Source organism: Gorilla gorilla, chromosome 5 (assembly GCF_029281585.2).
Source record: "Gorilla gorilla gorilla isolate KB3781 chromosome 5, NHGRI_mGorGor1-v2.1_pri, whole genome shotgun sequence".
Lineage (NCBI taxonomy): Eukaryota > Metazoa > Chordata > Mammalia > Primates > Hominidae > Gorilla > Gorilla gorilla.
In genome coordinates, this window is record NC_073229.2 from 176,601,504 (window position 1) to 176,625,404 (window position 23,901).

The window sequence follows — 23,901 nt, forward strand, 5'->3', positions numbered from 1 at the left end:
AAAATGGCATACCCACCTTTTATGGATAACTTTTAATGTAATTATAAAATGCATTCTTTAAACATCTAAAATCAACATGTCCCATTATTTCACAAATTATGTCTTTCTCTTATTCCACTATTTGTAAAGTATTTATTGCATTTACCCATAAATACAATGTGAAATATGTAAACTTAAGTATGGGTGGATCAATTCTTACCTTTCTAAGGTTCTCTTCAAACTTTTGCTGCTGAGATAAATGTCCCAGGATTGTTCCTTCCAGACACTGTGCATGCTCTCGAAGCTCTTCCCAGTATCTTCTTATTTGTGTCAACTTGGCTTTAATTCGAGCAGATTCTCCAGTGGTAACAAATTGAGCAAAAGACTGGGCTTCTTCTTCTAATCCTACAATGCTGCTGAGCTTACTTTCTATTTCCTGAATTGTGACCTAATAGTTAAAACAAGAAAAATGACAATGTAGGCTGAGCAAGCTTGCCTTCCTGAAATGATACAATTATCTGCAAAGAGGGAATATTTCCTTAACTGATATTTGAAGACTTGGATGGTTAGAGCGCAGTTGTGAGCAAACACCATGTGTTTGGGGAGATGAGATATGCCGAAAATGTCTGCAAAATACAGTGATGGGTTGGGGGGTGCTTGCTGGATAGAGCATATGAAGAAATAGCTACTCTTGCTTGCAGTGAAGTAAGCAAGGAGATGTCCCTGGGACACTTACAGTGTCTCTGAAGGTACAGAGAATTATGTTTACATTATGAATTAGGCGTTTTAATTAACTGAGCTGGGGAAGCATTGTGTTTCAGTAACTCATTAGAATGCTAAATATTGACATTCACTTATTTTTCTAAAATTCAGTTGAGTATTTTATATGTTACTAAAAGGTTTAATAACTGCACAGCTGCCTAAAAGCAGTTTTCCTTTTTCAAACTTATCATCTATTCTTGATGCCAGTGGTTTCCAAAGCTAGAATGCACTAGGACCATCTGGTCCCTATTCTCCGGGATTCAGACTTACTAAGTCTAAGGTGGGGCTCAAGAATTTTCATTTCTAACAAATCTCCAGCTGATGCTGAGGCTGCTGATCCAGGGACCTCATTGCTATGTACTTGACAGAGAAAAGCCCACATACTGTCATTTCAATTTATTTCAATTGGGGGAAGAAAGGACATTTTACATGTTAACCAACATCTGAAAAATACTGAAAACTATTAAGGAAGTGTGTGCATGTGCACATGTGTTTATGTGTGTCTGTGGAGTGTCTCTCACAAACATAGAAGCTTGTTTGTATATAAGAAGATGAAAATTATTTCTCTGAGAAAAAGGGCCAAATTATTCAATCAAAATACATCAAAAATTCAGCCAAGTCTCTGTTTCGGATTATTTAAATGGAAAATACTATTACCCTAGGAAAAAAATAAAGTTTTGACTTCTGTCTAGATGAGACACCATAGTCAGAAATAATTTCTGCCTAGTTGAGGCAATCAGAAATAATTTACATAAGATTAAATGTTGGATATGCATCACTTATTTTTATTTTTCATATGAATGAATGAAGTGGTATATCTCATCAATATTTGTTATTTGAGCATTTATACAGGCTTCCTTTGTTTTGCTGTTTTTTAAGATTATATTTTTTAGAAAAATTAATCATAAATTCAAAAAATATAGGTTGTCTACAAAGCACTAATAATTGTTCTAGTTGCTTGTAACACATCGGTGAAACAAACTTAGTTAAGAACCGAGCTCTTAGTTATTAGAGTAATACTTGCCATCAACAAATTCATATATACGAATCACTCAATCATATTGTTGGATTGTGGTAAAAATAAATCCATCCAAGAGAAGAAGATGGAAGACGAACCCAGCATATGTTCTTATCATTTATCAATTATAAGTTAGGAATAAGAAATCAGTCATTTGAAATGGCATGTAATAATGAACAAAAGTGGGCTTAGTGTATTTATCTTCCAAGGCAAATGCTTCATTACTTTTAATCCTAAGATCGTTTTAAAGGAAAAATATTACAAGTGTTACTATATTTTAAACCTTTCCTATAATGTAGTCTTATGTTTGGAAATAAAATGTGAACCTAATAGACCAATTTCCATAGGACAGTGTATTCCACTGTAACTTTGCTTATTTCTAGCAAATATCTTTTTCCTGGTATTCATATTCACTTACATATTTTAGATAGTTTTAAAAATGCCTTATTGGACGTATTGAAATGTATTTCTAGTCTGATAAGATAAAAATAGACAATTGAATATATATTTTAAGAAAACATGTAATCTTTTTTTCTGGAGAATAACAATGAGATGACATTAGATAGTTGATATATTCCAGAAGCTCTGGAATAAGGGTGGAAATAATAGTAAATGAATTATAGAAAAAATAAATACTTTGAAAAATGTGTGTTAATTTTCAAAAGGGGACGTTTTTGAGACAAAACTATTTAAATGTGCTATTCTTTTTTCTTAGAATTTAGTGAAAATGATTAAATGACAACTTTTAGAAACAATTTTAACAAATTAGAAATATTTAATGAATATTCTTCCATGGCCTCACATCTATTTTTCCTGGTATACCAAAGAAGACATAGCAGACTGTGTATATGAAACTCCATGTATGCTTGATTGCAAAAGATGTGTGAGAAGCAAGGATGATCTGCACAGTGGGTAATCTTATCTGAGCAACATTGCACCTTCCCACTCTCCACATGGTAATGACTTGTTCTGAGCCACAGTGTGAAATGTTCCCTCACCTTGGTATTTATTTTACTATATTTAATTGAATGAAATAGCAGAGGGTTTTCCCATTCCAAAAAAAAAAAAAAAAAGCTGAGGTAGAAAAAGTGGCTGAATTTTGAAAATGTGTGGTATAAAATTGTATAAAAGAAAGAGAAATAAACACTCCAAGCCCCCGTAAGCCCATTTTTCTTCTTGAACTGTCTGAATGAAGTGGCCAATGATAGTCTATCCACCTGGTCATTTTAGAGCTGGGAGAGCTAAGGAATCAGAGGACCTCTGTCCATGCTCCAAGGTCATAAATGAAAACATCATAACCATGGAGTAGAACTGCTTCACTTAAGAAAGATGCTTTCCAAACTCCTCCTTGTGATTGGTGTGGGTAAGTACCATTAATACTTGAACTAGACATTGGGAATGGGATTTTAGAGTTGTACAGGATGAATACATTTCATGTTGTATAATGAACCGGCAGAGCATTCTATTGAGGTTAATTCAAAATCAAGGAAAAGAATTAATGTAACCATAAAAATATTTTAATGATATTTCACACAATATTAACTTTGAATGCACAAGTCAGACAATGTGAATACATAATTCCAACTATAAATGTTGCCCAGTATTAATCCAGACCTCTTAGCTTGATAAAATGTATGAATTTAATTTTAATAGTCACATTGCAATGAAAGTCTTGTCCTGGGACCGAACAGCATTTGAGGAAATGTAAGAAAGTAGTTCTTAAAAGCTAGACATGGATTATAAATATAACGTGTGAGCAGGTCACCTTAATTTGGCTGATTTGCCTGTCCATGGCAGATGACGACGTTTCCAAGGCATTGAGTTCTTTTTCTTTCTCAGTTATCCAGACGGACAGAGTCTCAAAATTACTGCCAAAATGATCCCACTTGGTTTTCACCATTTCCATGGTTTTAATACTAAAATTAACCAAATTAAGTAAATAAAACTCAGTATTTTAATAGAGAACAACAACACATTTTCCTTGAAATCACCAGGTGAAGAGATAATGAAGACATTTGTGACCATTTCAAAGTTGAAACTATTCACGCTAAAAAAAAAATTGCACGGTTGTTCTGAGTAGTTTATCAGGTTTTCCTATCTTCTCTGAGAATGAACATTTAATGAGGCAGTATCTACACTTTGAGTGAAACTGCACTTTGAACAAAATATTGCTGGGTCCAAAGGGGTTTGAATCCAGGTAGAATCTAATTAAACTCTGCATGTGACCAGTTGTTGCCAGGACTTATTTTTATAAACTATGCCAGAAAAGATTTCAGTGTACACAGCTTTTCAATAGTCCTATTTCCAAAGAAATGTTCTTCTTACACTTAAAGGAGAGACACTGCAGTGATGCTTTCTATAGAAATACCTTTATAAACTGCATCTTATCAATCAAGACCGAGCTTGTGATCTCAATCCCATGCTGCCGGGCAAGAACTGTTTCTATTATGAGAGCTAATCCTGCGATGTATAATCTTTGTGACTTCAGCCATTTTCATAAATGTCTTATGGTCCTGATTCCAAAAGACATTTATAAATTATTGTACATGAGCACCCTAACTACTTTTAGACAACTTAGGTTTTATTTGTAACAAATCTAGTGAACAGAATTTCAACTATAGATTTCTAATTTGTATTAGCTATGCATGTATAACCAGGTGACTATGGCTTTCAGTTTAGAAAAAGACTAAGAAACTAACAGTATATAATTGAACTGGTAAGTCCTTGGGTTAAAAAAAAAAAAGTGAAAGAATGTCCCTGTTTACCAAAAGGCACTTGAAGACATCAAGAAAAATACAGTGGCATCATTGATTGTCAAATTAAATAATATTGCAGTCTCAAATGTATACCCTGAATGTGCCTAATGCTGTCAGCAGTACAGGTAATGCAAGCTGTGTTATATTGCAACTTTTTAAATTAAATAAAGGTTAAAATGGCTATTCTTAATAGAAGTAAATTCCTTTCTAATAAACTCTGTTTTACTATTTCCATAACTTGATAGAGAATATTTAATGTAATATAAAGTCTTCAAAATTTCAAGTCATAATTTGTTTTAAATAAAATATGTATCAAATTTTAAAGTTTAGGCAAATGTAAAATGTTAATTTTAAGCTGTTAATAGTATTAAAAACACATTTTACATTTTAAAACCCACCTTAGAAATGATGGCCTGTCCCTTAATAATAATATGCTGTTATATATCATTGATTTGCCACTAAATTATGTTAAAAATAGAAATGTTTAGCCATATTGTTTTGATAATATTGGCTGTATCCTCATATGTTTTTCCCCTCCAAACTCTTTTGTATATATTGGGTATACAACAGGATATCAATAGGCCAAGCAGTTATTTTTTTTTTCAGATAAACAAACATTAAAAGTTTAAAAATAAAATATTTTAAAGTTAATTTCTGGAAAGAGCATATTAGTCAGGATAACTTGAATACCGAGGCACTGTAAACAAGCTCCAGGAGCTTCTTCAGGTTGGAGATATATGGTCTATGTGATGTGTATTTAGGCCTGGAATCTACACTAACAAAATATCTCCTTTTCGCTCTAAATGGTGACAGCAAAATAATATAGTAAAAAAATTATTTTAAATATTAGTTCTTTTTCAAGATTCCCTCTACAATGTACAAAGGCCACAGAATAGAATAGATATGGCTTTCTCATGAACATGATCAGTTTAAGATGCAAAACCCACATCCTTTATATTTTTTGGGCTCTGTTATAGATATTGGTTTCTGTATTAGCAATACTTTCTTTTGAACTGTGAGTTGTTCCCTCAAAACATGCTGAAATACACAGACACTTTGAGATTTTAAAAGAGTGTTTTGAATACAAGGTACAGGAAAGATTGTATGAAACTTTATCTCAGAGAAGAAAGTTTAGGACTTGTCAATCACATACTCTTCTTCAAGCGTGTCTTCTAATTTTTTGACTTGTTCTTTGATTGACTTGGCCTGCTGTTGAAGCAGCTGCTTATTTTGGGGCCCAAGCGGTATCTCTGAAGCTTCCTTTACAAGGTTCTCAGCCTGGACTGCAATACTTTCTGTCCGTTTAGAAAACTCCTAGAAAAAATATTATGATCATTAGGTAGGCACTTTATATTATTTATCTCTGCCCTCAAATAAAGTGCACATATTGCATACAGAACAGATAGGTGGATGAAGAGACAGAGTCATACATGTATGGATCTTACATTGTTCTTAACAATAAATCTGACTTATTTCCATATGGCCAAAATAGACACTTTGCTAACAGTTTTTTATTTTATTTCATTTTTTTTGAGATAGGGTCTTGCTCTTTTGCCCATGCTGGAATGCAGTGGTGCAATCATGGCTCACTGCAGCTTCCAACTCCTGGGCTTATATGATTTTCCTACCTCAACCTCCTGAGTAGCTGGGACCATAGGCAGGCACTACCGCACCTGGCTAATTTTCTGATTTTTGTAGAGATGAGGTCTCACTATGTTGCCCAGGCTGATCTTGAACTCCTGGGCTCAAGTGATCCTCCAGTCTTGACCTCCCAAAATGCTGGGATCACAGGCAGGTGCCACCATGCCTGGCTAACTTTTTAATTTTCTATACACAACCAGCTATTTACCTTCATAGTTTTCCAATAATACTCACAAAAATTGTTTCTCCTTTGTTTCCTGGTTTTGTCTCATTGTTTAGAATTCTTAGATCCATTATAATAATTAATTTATTCACAAATATGTTTACTTATTACAGGCCAGTTCACAAAATCAATAGTGATTGATCATAGACATAATAGATTTCTAGGCCAATGAATAGAAACATTTATTTATTTAATGTAATATCTTAGTCAAAAGAGACTATCAGTGATCTTTGGCCAGGCATGATGGCTCATGCCTTTAACTCCAGCATTTTGGGAGGCTGAGGCAGGAGGATCACTTGAGGCCAGGAGTTTGAGACTAGCCTTGGCAAAATGGCAAGACCTCCATCTCTAGGGAAAAAAAAAAAGTGACCAGGCATGATGGTGCATGCCTGTAGTCCTGGCTACTCAGGAGGCTGAGGAGAGAGGAGATAGAGGCTGCAGTGAGCGGGCATAATGGCGCCACTACATTCCAGCCCAGGCAACAGAGCAAGAATTTGTCTCAAAAAAAAAAAAAGAGAGAGAGAGAAGTAATCAAGCCATTTTGTTAACTAGTTCTCTCTGAAAAGAGCTATAATCTAATCTTAGTGCTGTTAAATCTTATTTATTACATACACATGTATCACATGATGGAAAGAGAATTTAAGTTTTGAACCAGTCAAGCCTGGGCTAGAATCCAGGATCACTAGTTGTTTGACTTTGGTGAATTATTTTCAGGCTTTTTCATGTAAAATGCAGATGATAATGCTTTTCTTAGAAGGTTACTGTTAGCATTCTATTAGCAATCTTACTTTTAAAGTGCCTAACACTCTGGGAGATACTGATTATTGTTTTTTATGTCTCTCATACAAACTTGAGGACAAAATGATTTATTAAGCCAATATACTTATTTTCAATATTTTAAAATACTTATTTTCAACTATTTTAATTGAAAAGTTGATTTAGTATGTATGTGGCTGGTAAATATTAGATGTTACCTGAATTTTGTCAAGTAATTATATTGAATGCTGAATTAGAAAAGGTAAACCCAGTAATAACCTAAGTGAAGAAAATGTACTTGGTATCTCACTTCTTCTCATGTAAGAGAATCTCACAGGAGGTTTAAATTTTGATCAACTCCCTTCTCCTAAATGAATAATGTAGAAATATAAGTATTTTTCCAAAGTCAGCTTTTCAGTAAGAGCATCTCCTAGAACATAGTGCCATATAAGATAGAGTTACTAAATAATACTATTATATCTTCATGTTTAAAAGACTTAATGTTCTCATAGAAATATCACGAGTTCGGCCAACAAATATCAGTGTTGGCCGAGATTGTGCCACTGCACTCCAGCCTAGGTGACAGAGTGAGACTCTGTCTCAAAAAAGAAGAAGAAAAAATCAATATTATTTCAGAGAACTACGTTGCAATTTAAGAGAATAAAAATGAATAAGTACAGCTTCCTTATGGCATAGAGATTTATAGTACACTAAAATATGGTAGTTGCTAATGTCACAACATTAAATTCTTTGGATAAAAGCACCCACTGTTACTATATCTGACAGTCATTGTAGATTCAATTGTGGAGATTACAAATCACCACATGATCTCTTAGAATCCCATGAATATAATCACAAGTGAAAAATAAAGTGTTTTATTTTTTTCTGCTAGTGTTTCTCAGAACCCAGGAAAAACATGGAAAAAGTAATGTTTGAAAATGCTTATATACATTCAATTTTAGAGCTTTTTATGTGAGCTATGTATGGAAAAAGCATAATGCAGAGAAATCGAAAGAGCAGAATGATGGAGATAAAAAAACAAAATTAAACAAAAACAGAATAACATTGTAAGGCCTTATCTCTAACTTCTTAGAAAACATATGAGTGGCAGGCAGCAGGATGCATCAGGTAAAAATTGACTCACATTAGATTGATCTGGGATGAAACCTAGGCTCCGACCTTCACTAGCTGAGTGACCTTTGGCCACATCTCTCTGAATTTTCCTTTCTTCATCACTAAAGCCATACCTTATTTTCAAGATTAAACATGATATTGCTATGAACCCTCTATCACACACACCAGTACACAGAGGACACTCAAGTCCCTTAGCATAACCATTCCTTAGCACAACTACTCAAGGGCTATCAACTTGAATAAAGGTTTGTAATAACAAAGCAAAGTGAGCAAAGAACTACAGGAGAACAATGATTCTAGATTGGCAGTGAGCATAGGCAGTTAGTAAAATGGCTCTGTTTTTTGAATGAAAAAATAACGTAGTGACTAAAGATGTGGGCTCTGGAAAAGGACCTTTTGGACTGAAATCGCAACCTCACCATTTAGTGATCCACAGATCTTGAGTGAGTTCATCACCAGCTTTGTGCCTTATGTGTCCTTCTTCATATAACATGATTGATAATGATACCTATTTCTTAGGACTGTTTTGAGGATTAAAGGTGATGATAAACATCAAATAATTAATTCGGCATATTATATGTGTTTGATAAATGTTACCTCATATTATTACATCAATCCCAAAGTATAGAAGACCATGGACAAAGGAGAATTTGAATAACAAGACTCAAAAGATTCCATTTGTTTCAATCTACAGGTACTTAAACTGATCCAAAGGGATTAGTGCAAATGGAATCATAGGGGGTCAGAAACTCTGGATGGAACGTGGTCAGAAACATTTAGGAAATTAACCCAATAAATATCTTTGTATTTATAAAAGGCACCTGATATGTTTTTAATACACGAAATTATTTATTTATTTTTTAAAATAGAGATGGGGTATTGCTATATTGACCAGGCTGGTCTCAACTCCTGGCCTCAAGCAATCCTCCCATCTCAGCCTCCCAAAGTTTTAGGATTACAGGCATGAGCCATCGTACCCGGCCAAATAATTTAAATTAAAAATTAAAATAATGTTCTATTTAAATGGCTGATGAATATTGTATAGACTTGAAAGAGTCTGTGGTCTTAGAAAACTTCAAAATCCTCAGTGAGTTTTTAGGAGAAACAAAAAATTAGCAGTATGGGAGAGAGAGAAGCCTTTTGCAGGTAAGAAAACAGAAACACAAAGGTTTTCTTGCTGAAGGCTAGGGAAGGGTGGGCACAAGGCTCTTCTTTCTAAGACACCGGTTAGCTCATTTCTCTACTGATTCAGTCTTTCTATAAACCCCAAAGAGGCACCATAAGAACTTCAATGCTTGGTACAAATTGGTTGGTCTGCTTAGAGTGTCCAAGGTGTTTGAGCTTGTAGGGTTGGGTTCACCAAGTACACCTACTAAATACGGTCTGTTTGATGCCCCATTGGAGTCTCAAAATCGCTACCTCCAAAATGAAGTTGGTCATCTTTTCCCATGAACAGCTTCTCATTCACATTCCCCACCTCACTTCCATTGTCTCTGTCAGACTCAAAACCTCGGGTATCAACACTTTCGTCACTCACTCTGTCTGGTTAGTTTCCCTATCTTCCTGTGAACTCCACATCTTTTGTATCTGTTTCTGTGTATCACCTGCCACCCCACCGCCCTTATTTATGCCCATATTAACTCCCATATGCCCATATGCAATAACTTAAATGGATCCCATGACCCCAGTCTTTCACACTTTCAGTCACTTTTCTACACCTGCCTAAAAATTCATCCAAAGCCCAGCTCTGATCGTGTGGCTTTTCCTTTTAAGCCTTCAACAAGTCCGGCTCCATGTTGCCTAGAAAGTAATGCTTTAGGTCTTCAAGACTCTGAAATATGGGCCAAATTTCCTTTACAAATTCATTTCCCATTGTTCTATTTTACAACCCAGAATTCCTATTCAGAACACTTACATGCTCTATGCCATTCCACCTTCCAAAGAATGTCTGTATTTTGCTCCAAACTCTACTAAGTTTTACTGCCCTTTAAGGTTCAGTTAAAAAATATTATTGCCTCCAGATTTTTTTTTTTTTTTTTTTTGAGATGGAGTCTCACTCTGTTGCCAGGCTGGAGTGCAGTGGTGCCATCTTGGCTCACTGCAACCTCTGCCTCCCGGGTTCAAGCGATTCTCCTGCCTCAGCCTCCTGAGTAGCTGGGACTACAGGTGTGTGTCACCATGGCCAGCTAGTTTTTGTATTTTTAGTAGAGATGGGGTTTCACCATGTTGGTCAGGATGGTCTCAATCTCTTGACCTCATGATCTGCCCTCCTCAGTCTCCCAAAATGCTGGGATTACAGGAGTTGAGTCACAGCGCCCGGCTTGCCTCCAGATTTTAAAAACTCTATACACATCTATTAGGGAACTAACCATTTTCCAATTTGATAAAAATCTTTGTTTGACTTCTTGATGTTTAATCCTACTTATGTTTTCATTCTCCAATATGTTGAAAGAATGGGTCATCAATAAATAGTAAGTATCGATTAAATTAACAATAACAATTAATAGTAATAATGGAGGAGAAATCATTTTGTTTGTTTTGCTTTGTTTTTTCTGAATATTGGGTACCAAGGAGCCATAATATACCTTTGTTTGTTCCAGTTCTGAAGATAAACTTTCCAAACTGCTAAAACTCAAGAAGCGTTCATGACTGGAACCTGTTTGAAAAAGGTATCTTACTACTGTTTCTTTGTTTGTTTCAAATCGCTCCCATTTTCTTAATGTGACCTAAATTTGAAAAAATAAACAACAATTGGGTTACAAATGTCACACAATACTATCACATTTTCATTCGTTTGCAAAACTGTCAACTTTCAGCGAATTCTCATTTCAAATTTCACACAGTCACAATGAATAGAGATGATTCTAGTATCTTCTGTAAGAATTTCTTTTCTCTATGTTAATGTTTTCATCTACAAAAAGAGAGGACACATGGACTCAGATGATTTCTGAGTTTTTTTATAATTTGTAAAGTCTTAGAAATGTAAAGATATTACTTAAAATGTAGATAAGTGACAAAAAAATAAAAAAGGCCTCTCAATCTGTCTCAAACAAGAAAGGAAGCACAGAAGAAGGTAGGGAGAGGGACAAGGAGATGAAGACAGAGCATTAAGCAGTTGGCAAAAACTCAGAAACATTTTTAAAGGTAATGTGTCAACATCCCAATAAAGCATAAAGGTGGCATAAATGTGTGGCTGCATGGCTTTCTGGAAAAGTGAAACGGTATGATCAAATTTCTGGATTCAGAAAAGTGTAGATGAAATCCTGGCTTTATTATTGATCAGTGCTGTGTGATACAGCACCTAGTCCCCAAACTCTTTCTTCTTAAGCATCCACACTTGCAAAATGTGCTAATTCCAATATCCATCTCTAAGGCTGATGTGATGATTAAAAGATGGTTCATGTACAGAATTTGACACAGGGCTGAAACATCAGAGGCGGTAACAAAGGTTCGCCTTGGTGTTATGAGGCACAACCGGAAGTGAACACTGCCCAGCCTCTGTTTAAATGGCCCCTAACTTTCGGCTCCTACCTGGATGCGGCGTTCCTGCCTCTCCCGGCTGCGCTCCAGGCCATCCAGGGTGCTCTCCAGCTTCCGCAGCTCCTCGTGGCCTCGGTCAGGCAGCCCCCCTTCTCCCTGCTGCACCTGCGCGATCTGCTGCTGCACATCTCTCTTCTTTGCTGAGATCCGCTTTGTCTTTTGCTAGAAGCATTTATTCAACAGATGGATATAAATTGTGCTCTCTAAACAGCTAAGTAGGGACATCAACACCCACGCTTAACAGAAGTACAGAAAGGTGGGCCCGAAATGTATTTTAAAGCTAAGATTAACAGTTGAAATGGTAGTCGGTTGCTATATTAGTCAAAGATGAACATTATTTATAAATATTGTATGTTTTTAATGGTAAACAACATAAATAATTTGGCTTTCGTGTTTTGTGTGCAAATTTGGAGAACATTTAGCATTTTGTGCAATACTCTAGGAAGAGTCTGGCAAAACAATTCATCTGACATGATTCTTCTTAAATAATTATTTTCTGCTTAAAAACACAAAGTCCCAACTCCAATTTTTAAAAATCATTTACTTTATTAAAATGCAAATATTAAGAGATTTATGGCCAGGGGCGGTGCAGTGGGTCACACCTGTAATCCTAGCATTTTGGGAGGCCAAAGCTGGAGGACTGTTTGGGGCCAAAAGCTTGGAACAGTCTGGGCAACATAGCAAGACCCTGTTTCTACAAAAATATTAAAAAATTAGCCAAGTGTGGTGGTACATGCCTGTGGTCCCAGCTACTCAGAAGGCTCAGTTGGGAGGGTCACTTGAACCCAGGAGTTCGAGGCTTCAGTGAACTATGATTGTGCCACTACACTCCAGCCTGTGTGGCAGAGTGAGACACTGTCTCCAAAAATAAATGAATAAATATTTATTTCCTGAGTATATTCGGAATGGTTAATTTGCTGAGATTTTGTGGGGGGAAATTGTCTTAAAGTAAACTTTTTATTGAAGTATAATCTTCAAATAGAATAGTACATAAATCTCAGATATGCAGCTTATAAATTTTCACAAAGTAAATGCACCCATATAAAAAGTACCTGGCCTAAGCGTTTTAAAATATTAACATAAATATCTATAATCTTAAATTTATTGGACCTAAAGTAAATGGAAACCCAAAAAACCATTTCACAATGATTGAGAACAATGTAACACCAAATATTAATTTTTTATACTCAGCCATTTTTTAGACGGAGTCTTGCTCTGTCGCCCAGGCTGGAGTGCAGTGGGGCAATCTCGGCTCATAGCAAGCTCCGTCTCCTGGGTTCATGCCATTCTCCTGCCTCAGCCTCCTGAGTAGCTGGGACCACAGGTGCCCACCACCACGCCCGGCTAATTTTTTGTATATTTAGTAGAGACTGGGTTTCACCATGTTAGCCAGGATGGTCTCGATCTGCTGACCTCGTGATGTGCCCGCCTCAGCCTCCCAAAGTGCTGGGATTACAGGCGTGAGCCACCGTGCCCGGCCTATACTCAGCCTTTTTATAATTATTAAGTAAATCTAGAAATCCTGAAGGCTGGGATTTTAAACATACTTTTAATGCGACTTCCATTTTTATATATTACAGAATATATATGTATATAATACACGAACATACTATATAAATTAGCTACCATTTTGCTACTGTGTATCAGGTTAGCTAGAATTTTTCATTAAAATATTTTATTTGAATCAAATTTCCATTTATATTGCGTTTAACAAGGTATATATTCCTTTTATGCAAACATTTGTAATGTGCACTACCAGCTATCAGAAATTAAGTTGATTAAAATAGTTTCTTATCAGGATATATACCAGAATTTCTGTATTTCTAGTTCTAATCTTTATAAGAGTGTGCACTCCAGGAAGGTCTAGTACTTCAAGTAAGTCATCATTTCTCAAACTAAAGTGTGTTCAACGTTGTAAGTTGAAGAGAAAGATTTTAATATAATGACAAAAGAACAGTGATCTCAAATAGGAAGCAATTGGTCCATCTATGCCTTTCCATCTGTTTTGAAAAGGAGAATCTAGCAAGTTTTGTGCAGTTTTTCATAGCTAAATCAATTTTCTCTCCACAGTATTCCTTGAACTTTTTGATGTCATCAAGTCACTCGGTGTGGAAATTTATGTTGCAGAATATCCTGAAATGTTTAATATTTAACAGAGAAAGCAAAACCCAGAAGCGCCAAATTCTTTTAGCCATTCAACTCTTCCTTCCCACACCCCCTCACCCACTCCCTCAGGCCAGTGGTTGTATTCTTTATCTCTCTGGTTCTTTCAGTAGCAAATCAACTTTACATAATCTTGTTGGAAGGAAGAGGCATTTTTACCTGGTGATGAAGAAGTAACTGCTGTGCTTCAAACAGATTTTCAGTATCCAAGATCTTCTCAGCTTGTTCCTGGACTTCTTTAGAGCCAGAAATTAATTCTTCAAGAGAATTTTTGACTATTTCTTTGTACTGGACACAGTCCCCAAAATTGCTTAGCATCTTTTCAACCTATATTTTCATGAAAAAAAAAACACGTAAATCATATGCTAGTTGTTGAAGTTTGTATAATTTTTTTGGTAAGGTATGATTGACAAATAAACATTGTATATATTTAAGGTGTACTACGTGACTGTGAAATGATTCTCCACATCAGGCTAATTAGCCTATCATCTCACATATTTCTCCTTTTGTTTTTTTGTGAGAACACTTAAGGTGCACTCTCGTAGCAAGTTTCAAGTATACAATAGGTAATATTAACTGCAGTCACCACCAGAACTTTTTCATCTTAGAACTTAATGTTTGTACTCGTCAATCAAAACCCCCCTGTTGAAGATCATGTAATCTTACATATTTTAGGACTATGCACAAAGTCTACCTCAACCACTTGACATATAAACACAGATCTTTAACTTTTATTCTTTCTCATATTACTCAGGCTTATTCCATTATCATTAAATTTCATAATCATTTATGGGGCTTGCAGGCTTTATTCGATATGGTGCTCTGTGGCATATTAAAAACCCATTCAACCTGGTAATCAAGGAAGGATAACAAAACTGCATATATTATATATATATATTGCCTTTTAGGTCTCTTTAATTATAATTGCATGACTAAAACCTAATTATAAAAGTGCCTTACAGGAAAGTGAGTCCGTATTATTTAAAACAAATAGGAAAACATTTGTAGAGTTGAAAAAGAGAATAAAAGAGTATTTGTTATAAATGTACTTCCAATATTCCTACATAAAAATAAATATAATTTACAATTTTGTAGTCATCTAATGGATTCTCTTCCTTATCATTTCCCTAAATTTTGAATTTTCTTGTCTAATTTCTGCTTCCTCTATTTCAGTTTTACCAACATCCTTTGTTTTCGAAGCCTATCCTTTATCTTCACTAAGATCCTCATTTTTACATGTTGTCATTTGTTTTCCACAGAAGCCTTCCAGTTTCTTCTTCTTTTATCCTATCTTTTTTCTTTGACTCTCTTCTGATCTAAGTTTTTCCAAGGAGAGCAATCTGTTCTCCAAACAAGCAGCAATGAGACCTTATGAAAAACACAAACTCCCAATTTCAATATAAATCAGAGCAAATCTGTTGAAATAATGACTCTTCACTGTATCTTGTGCATCCACCCACAGTCTTTTTTTTTTCTTACACTGGACAATTGCAAACACATTGTGTTCAACATTAATTTAAATACTAAATGAATTATTATCAAAGAAAGGGGCTGAATGTGCCACATCCATCTCTTCATACAAATCCATCTGTAAACAAAATGTGTTTTTCTCCTTTCCTCTCTTTCTGCTTTCACTAAGTAAGTGATCAAGTAGTGGAAAAGGGTATTAATATAAATTATGCAGAAGTTTAAGGGAGATGAGTGTGTAAAAAATTAATGTCTGTATGAACATTCTTTAGAGAGAGATTCTTACTACAAGTCCTGGGGCAAAATCATGACAGTACTTGGAAGATAAAGCAAATGGCCTTGGTAAATGTTAGGGAAACTACTGACTTCTAACTTTAAAGACAGTCAATTTTTTTTTTTTTTTTTTTGGTGAGACAAAATATATTACAAGCTTGTCTGTGAATAACGACAAGTATTTGTTTGATCTTGGCTCAAAGATCACCTTCATATACACTAACTTTTTAGAATGTTGTTTTTACTTTTCCTGTCACCAAAAGAGGGAAGGAAAGAGCAAAAGAGGCAACTGCCAAATTTTCACTAAAGGGTATGGTTGTGGCAACTGGCTAAATTTGACCGTTGCTTTGAAAGACGGATAATCAAAGGATTGAAATAGATTATGTTCCAAAATTTGATTAATCATAGAACTATTTTCAATTTGTCAAAAACTCATAGGGAAACTCTAATTTATATATAAAAATTCTCACATAAAACTAAAATCGTAAGCAGTTCAGAGTATTTTTGGCTTATGTAAATTCAGCACTAGAGTCTCAAGCAGATTTAAATAGATCAAAAACATGAAGGTTAACAGATGAACTGTTAGATGAGAAATCTCTATGGAGAATTTCAGATTTTCAGAAACAGAGCTTTGTGGTCATTTTCTTGTAATCCATTAGGCCATTTTTCCATGCAAGTTTCCACTTAAATGATTTCAAGAAATACTGGTAAATATCTATTCTACTTTACGTTCTTACATTATCTTCCAAAGCACAAACTTAGATTTATATAAAAACCTGGTCAGTAAAAATATTTTTGCTGATGGTGGAAGTGGCCCTACTGGAAATGAAGTAGATGGGTTTGTATATTTTAATCTATAAAGGAATATAGAAAAACATTAAAATGCATATCAAAGCACTAGGAAGAGAATTTCACTGGCCTGCTGATTAAACACTGAATATTTTATTATTACTAAGAACCAGCTATTGAGCATTTACTCTGTTTCAGGAACTACACTATGTGCTTAACATACATTACTGCATTTAATTCATGATACTTCTTTTTAGAGTGAGTATTTTTAACCCTGTTTTATAAATAAGGAAATCAAGACCTAGATGTTACGTAAGTTGAAGGTTACCTAGGAGGTAGGGTATCACATTTAAACTCTAATCCTGGATTTCTTTGACCCTAAGCCTTATTCTTAGCCTCCATGATTTATCTTAAGCTGACCATAAAATAACAATGCTTTTTATAAGAGTAAAAACAGTGGATTTGACAAGTTTTATATTTCAGATATAGGTCATGAACCTGAACTAACATTTCCAATAATGGCACAGACCATACATCAAACATCCTCTTCATCTTTCCCAACAAGCTTCATACAAAAAAAGCATAACAACAATTCTGTTTCAACTATGGTTTCTTTATAAAATTACTTGCTAAACTACAACCAGAAGAAAAAGAACCTTCCAGATGCCTCACTCAGAACTGTCTGTTTAGAGTGTGAGTAAACGCTGTACCTCTGACAGCAGCGTCACAAGAGCCTTGAAAGAGCTGGATAATTTTGCCAGCTCATCTCCCTGCTTTTGGGCTTCATTCTCAGAAGAAACTTCTGTCAAAACTTTCAGCCTGGATTTCAGCCAGCTGAGGGTCTCACCCCTTTTGGTAACACCATTTCTGATCTCCTGAAATGAGAGAACACTTTTGATGAACACAGTGCAACTGTGAAATCATAACTTTCCAGCAATAAAGGACTCAGCCTAAAAAGGTTTGCAGGTGGAGCAGAATAGAGCCAGACATCATTCAGCAATACAGTGCCTGCTTAGTTTACTTTTTGTATGTACTTTCAACAAAAGTCCACAAGTGCTTGAAAGAAAACTGTTGTCTATTCTTGAATCAGCTTCATAATTAGATTGGTTAGATACTTATAGATATGTCCTTTATGGGAAAAAAGATGATTCTAAAAATACTGTAGAAAAATATGAGACGCTACAATTGGCAACTATAACATACATATACTTTGTTATCTCACTTCCTTTGAGCCGGAAAGAAGATGATATGTTGTGAAAAAATAATGAAAGTTCTTTTTTTCAAGCAGCTGATTTCTTTTATTGAAGAGTCTACTTGTTGAATATTGTTATGGATGCTCTAAAGGTTTATTTTAACTTCATTAACTTACATTTTCTGCTGAATTTTTATTAGCTTTTAGAAGCCAGTATCCCATATAGCAAGAAGTATAAATGGGAGCACAGCTCTAATTTAGGAAGCGAGGCTTTATTGATAAGAAAATGCTAGAAAGACTCCAGGGCTTCAGACCTTGAAGGGCTGCTGACTGAGGGAGTGGTGACTGGAGCAGCCTGTCCTCCCTACAGCAGTTCTGGGGTGGCTCAAGAGCAGGGGTCCCCAACCAGGGCCACTCCAGGGCTTTGCCAGGGCAAATGCACACCAGCCAGGAAACTGTTGGTTCCAGACCCCAGTGATCTCTTCATTCTAGGATGTGAATTTTTTTTGCGCGATGCAAGCAACCAGCAGCAAATGTAGATATCCTTCCATATGCATACCATGATATTGAGCACCACTAGCATTTGAGGGGATTGTATAATTTAATTGAAAAAGAAATGGGCCAAGGGCAATAGCTCACACCTGTAATCCCAGCACTTTGGGAGGCCGAGTAGGGCGGATCGCTCGAGCCCAGGAGTTTGAGACTAGCCTGAGCAACATGGCAAAACCCTACCTCTACAAAAAATACAAACATTAGCCAGGCATAGTGGCATGTGACTACAGTCCCAGCTACTCAAGCGGCTGAGGTGGGAGGATTGCTTAAGCCCAGGAGGTCGAGGCTGAAGTGAGCTATGAAGGTGCCACTGAACTCCAAACCTGGGTGACAGAGACCTTGTCTCAAAAAACAAACAAACAAACACTCAAAGGACAGGAACAGAAAGGAAATATATTCTCCCCAACAGCAACTATGTGGCAACTATGTGATGTGCAAGGGTTAAAAATGTTCAAAGATGAAGACTTTTTAAAACATTATGTGTCTAAGAGTGAGAGAGTGCCATTTACAGAATGCAAACTGTGTTTGAGCCTGAGGCTCTGTGGCCCTGGTGGGGTTTCTCAGGCTGTACTCACACTCATAGAGGCTGAAATGAACCAATCCAGCTTAATGTCACATAGAAAGGATGCCTAGAGACCTTGCCCAGCTCCCTGATCTTTCTGTGACCTGCCTTTTGCATGGCTGAAAATGTATTGTATAAACGCATACAGTGTTCTTGTTTTCCATGATGATTCTTAAGTTTCTACTGGGTTATACGCCCATGCATGCAATTTTCCACGCAGGACTCCCCATTAGCTAAAGATGCATTTGTGGCACCACGGAGCATGACTAACCCTCAAAGCTACCAAGGATTCAATAGGAAAAAACTCTACAATGCTCCACAGTAATATAAGGGGACTTATTTTAAAGACAATTTTCAAGAACTTATTTTTTGTCCAGAAAGAAAAAAGCAGAGAACCGTTAGATTCTCTAACATTATTTTTCCACTATGAGAAATTTTCCTCTAGCAAATAATGACCCTGAACTTACTTCAACGGCACGTTTAACCTCTCCGTGGTTGGCAGTATCGATGGCCTCACCCTTGATCCCCTTTAATTGTGTCTCATTTGTAGATACCCAAGATGAGAACTCAGAGAATCTGAAATAACATAAGCACTTTCTTATTAAAGGGAGAACATACCAGAATGATTAGAATATGTTTTCTATTTTGAATTCACTCATGGAAATTTAACAATTAAGTGATTACCAAATTGATTAACAACTTTTCTGGAAACTATTGTTTTAACATGAAGCTCATGTTAAAGGGCAGGGGTGGCCTCCTCTATGCTCAGTTACTAGGGGCAGGGTGATGGGGGAGCTCAGCTAAGGAAAAAGATGTGTTCTAGGGAATGAGCACCTGAAAAGAGGGAAGGGACCACTTGAGGTCTGGCCTCGTGTGTCCCCACCAGGGTGAGACACGAACCTGTAGAGGAAGAAGCCACCCTTTAGGGATATGAGGTTATACAGTTTGGCTGTGTCGCCACCCAAATCTCATCTTGAATTGTAGTTTCCATAATCCCCACATGTCATGAGAGGGACTTGGGGGGAGGTAATTGAATCATGGGGGCAGTTACCCCCCTGCTGCTGTTCTCATGATAGTGAGTGAGTGCTCACAAGATCTGATGGTTTCATTAGGGGCTTTTCCCCCTTTTGCTCTGCACTTCCCCTTCCTGCCATCATGTGAAGAAGGACATGTTTGCTTCCCTTCTGGCATGATTGTAAGTTTCCTGAGGCCTCCCCAGCCATGCTGATCTGTGAGTCAATTAAACCTCTTTTCTTTATAAATTACGCAGTCTCAGGTATGTCTTTATTAGCAATGTGAGAAAGGACTAATACATAAGGATATTGGGGAGAAAGGGATTGGCCAACTTTGCCTCAAAGAGATAACATCTGGGTCACTTGGAAACAAAGTGCCTCACCCTGATACTGACTAACATCCATTCCTTTTATTAAATGAAGGATTTTTGTATGAGAACATGAGCAAGAAATATGAAATATGTTATTTCTTGTTTTGTCATGATCTCTGAACTAACAGAATTAAGTTTGACTACACCCCTCTCTGGAGGCCATTCTAAGGCTACCTGCTAGTGTAGTCCTTCCACTTGTCTGGGTCTTCCATGAGCTTCCTGTAGGTGCTGTCAATGGCAGCTCTGAGCTCTTTGAGAGTCACGTGACAGGTTCCAGGTGTGTCCCTTACTGGGTCCCGCACTGGGAGTTTCACACAGAGTTCCTCGATGAGCTGTAACCTTTTCTCACAGAGATGATGAGGACCTTTGTCACTGAAGAAAACCTAATGTGTAATAAATGTTTTTATAATCTCTGTGAGAAGCCACACAGTACTTCTACATTTTCACAGAAAAACCAAAGGAAGATTCCCACACAGACTACCAACGTAGAGTAATTAAGCTATTATTTTTCAGACTCAAACCAAAATATTAGTAATATCCTTTATGGAACAATGTGACTTGACACGGCTATCCACATTGTGGTGTGGGAGACGTACCCTGTGCTCTTTAATTATCTTTTCACTGCCTTCCTGGGGCATCAGCTTGGTCTCTCGATCCAGCTCAGTTCTGCATTCTTCTACAGAGGCTAAGAACCTATTCTTCTCCACATCAATCTTCAGATGAAGCAAATGATAAGGGGCTTCTCCTTGAAGATCCTACATTCCATAGGAAGATTCAGAAAATTAGGATGAAGTTCCTGATTATGTACATTCCCAATTGAAGTGGCAAAAAAAAAAAAAAAAAATCCATAACATATTCCTTTTAGGGCCAGTGTGAATGGGTCACTACTTTCCACACCTGGTCTCTCTACTTTGTATTTTTCCAAGTACCAGGACCACAGCAAATCCTTTCAGTCTGCTGTGGGTTAGGTGTTTCCTCAGTGATTACTTGATTTAATTTTCACAGTAGCCCTGCACCGTATTTTTTATTTATTTTTTTTTTTTGGTGAGATGGAGTCTCGCTGTGTCACCCAGGGTGGAGTACAGTGGTGCGATCTTGGCTCACTGTAACCTCCGCATCCTGGGTTCAAGAGATTCTCCTGTCTCAGCCTCCTGAGTAGCTGGGACTACAGGCAGCACCACCACGCCCAGCCACTTTTTGTACATTTAGTTGAGACAGGGTTTCACCAAGTTGGTCAGGATGGTCTTGAACTCCTGACCTAGGTGATCCACCCACCTCAGCTTCCCAAAGTGCTGGGATTATAGGCGTGAGCCACTAAGTCTGGCCAGTGCTGCACAGTATTAATGTTCTTATTTTACAGATTACATCATTAAGTCTCAGGTGTAAGTACAAAAGCTAGGATTTTACCATAGATTTAAATCATACCCTCTTCCCTGTATGTGTCCCTTTTGATTTTGCCAATGACCTTGTGAGGTAGGAGGGGCATATATTATACCCACTTCAAAAAGAAAGAACATGAGGAAAGCTTATTAGTGAAAAAAAGTTTTAAAAAGAAAAGAAAAAGAAAAAGAAAACATAGCCCAGGCTGCTGACCACCTGCCATATCCTCTTTTCCTTAGATCATACACTGAGAAACAAGCAAGCAAGCACTCAAACACTACATAACATTTCATGTTCTTTTAAATGATAAACATAAGCTTCATCATTAACTTTAGTCCCATAATTAATTTTAACTAACTTCTATCCTATGGCATTTTAAAGGATTACCTTTGAAAGAGAATACTAAGATGACTGATGAGAAAAATGAGGTGGGCCTATGGAAAGTCCCACCTAGATTAAATCCTAGAGGTGTGTGTGTGTGTGTGTGCGTGTGTGTGTGTAATAAAATACAACCTTCAGTTATAGTCTTTATTCCATAATACATTTACAATATGATATGTTTCAAAGACATCTAACAAAGCTTGGATTTCTTTAAGAATCCTTTTTTTAATGAAAAACTTGAATTTTCATATTTAGTAATATAGCAAGTAAAAAGGATATTTCTTTAACTGTGTTTTTCTTGTGCACAGGGATAATTATTTAGCTTATGTTACTGAGATCTTAAAAATACACAAAGTGAGACAACCTGATGGAGAGAGTTTCAGCTGCCAATCTTCTGAACTCCAAAACTCCTCCATGTAGCGCATGTGAAATATCACCTCAAGGTAGTACACACTCACCTAAAGCTAGAGCTGTCTTCCTCCTGTCTACCTCAAGGAAGACAGCCTTCCATGGGTCTCCACTGTGCTGCAGCTACTTCCAGAACCTGACATGCAGTCTGAAGTCAGCCTCCATGGGACAGACTCAGCTCATCTCCCATGGGTCTTCCACAGCCCATGACACACAAGTCAGACGGAAGCCCGAGGGCCCCCGCGTCCCCCTGCACACTCTCCTGCTTTCTCTCTTCTGTGCTGTTGTGTCACCCCCTGCTTACTCCCATTTCTGCTTCTTCTGTAAAGTTCTGGCTCAAAACTAGTTACCCGATTCGCTGTTTTCCAATTTCCAAGTGGGTCCACCTCCCTCTTTCAAAGCTTTCATAAATATACGCACATTTGGATTTATCATATTTATACTTGTATTATTTGCAACTAATTATCTCCTTTACTGAACTCTTAAGCTCTTGGGGGGAAGAGGGGTATGCTTTATTCATCATTGAATTCTTGACTACAAAATGTTTTCATTTATATTTTTTGATCATAGCTATCTCAACTAGATGATAAAATCTTTGGGGGGCAGAAACTATAAATACATGTTTTATGATTTCAGTAGGTATACCTAGCAAGATTTATTCAGCAGAGAGAAGCTTATGAAATGTTGCTAGAATAAGTTAAATGTTCTTGCACCCTGGATTAAAAAAAAAATCAGGAAACCAAAAAGAATGCTCGAGTAATAGGATAAAATTGATGCTGATAATAAATAGGAATAACACAATTCTATCATATATTATCAGGTTTTATTTAAATCCAGTTTTTTGATTTTTTAAATGAGCAAAATAGTTACAGTGACTTTCCAGGAATTTCTAAATTTCTCTTACATTTGGACCTTAACACGCTCAAGCTTCTCCCTTCATTGAGGATGCACGGTGTCTCCGTCCTGTCCTGACTCACCTTCCATTGTTTGTGGAGCTTTCGAACAGCTTCCTGCAGCCCCTGCTGCTCCTGCTCTGGAAGGATGTCGGTGAGTTCATCACAAGCTTTCAGGAAAGCATTGAGCACCCTCTGATCCAGCTGACTGAAAAACTCCTGACATGGAAGGGGAAAGTGGGTAAGAGTGTTGGACAGATGAAAAGGCAGCATCAGGCACGATCAGCCTCTAAGCCTCTAAACAAGCCTCTCAGCCAGCTGCTGCCCTCTTGGAGACTTCCAGGCACCCACTATTGTTTTTTAAGGATGAACTATGTGCACCTATAGTTATGAATCAGAAGCCATCATATCTGAAATTCTACTAGTATTTTTTATTTTTTAGAAAAATTCTTTGTGATTTTCAAATTTGGTAGAATATTCCAAAAGGAATATCTCATCTTCCAAGGGGAGATGCCAAAACCTTGATTCTGTGCGATAGAGCTCTGGTTCCCCTTTGGTGAAGTCAGAAGAACAGAACAGAAGCCAGGACTAAGCCTCATAATTCCACACTCCCCAACCACAGTGCTTCAGGGCCTGATGCTTCATCAT

General features: G+C 36.8%; 1 protein-coding gene across 22 annotated transcripts in view; it reads right to left on the reverse strand.

The window, feature by feature from the left end:
- SYNE1 (spectrin repeat containing nuclear envelope protein 1) overlaps window positions 1–23,901 on the reverse strand; it is a 522,579-nt gene that overhangs the window by 318,167 nt on the left and 180,511 nt on the right. For all 22 annotated transcript variants that reach the window (XM_055390873.2, XM_019029254.4, XM_055390870.2 and 19 more), the window contains 11 exons: window positions 23,338–23,472; window positions 20,788–20,946; window positions 20,366–20,574; window positions 19,275–19,383; window positions 17,212–17,376; window positions 14,132–14,299; window positions 11,801–11,971; window positions 10,855–10,995; window positions 5,669–5,829; window positions 3,525–3,675; window positions 200–427 (listed from right to left, as the gene is read on the reverse strand). In XM_055390873.2, the coding sequence (XP_055246848.1) occupies window positions 200–427; window positions 3,525–3,675; window positions 5,669–5,829; window positions 10,855–10,995; window positions 11,801–11,971; window positions 14,132–14,299; window positions 17,212–17,376; window positions 19,275–19,383; window positions 20,366–20,574; window positions 20,788–20,946; window positions 23,338–23,472 (1,797 nt within the window). The remainder of the gene's footprint in view (window positions 1–199; window positions 428–3,524; window positions 3,676–5,668; window positions 5,830–10,854; window positions 10,996–11,800; window positions 11,972–14,131; window positions 14,300–17,211; window positions 17,377–19,274; window positions 19,384–20,365; window positions 20,575–20,787; window positions 20,947–23,337; window positions 23,473–23,901) is intronic.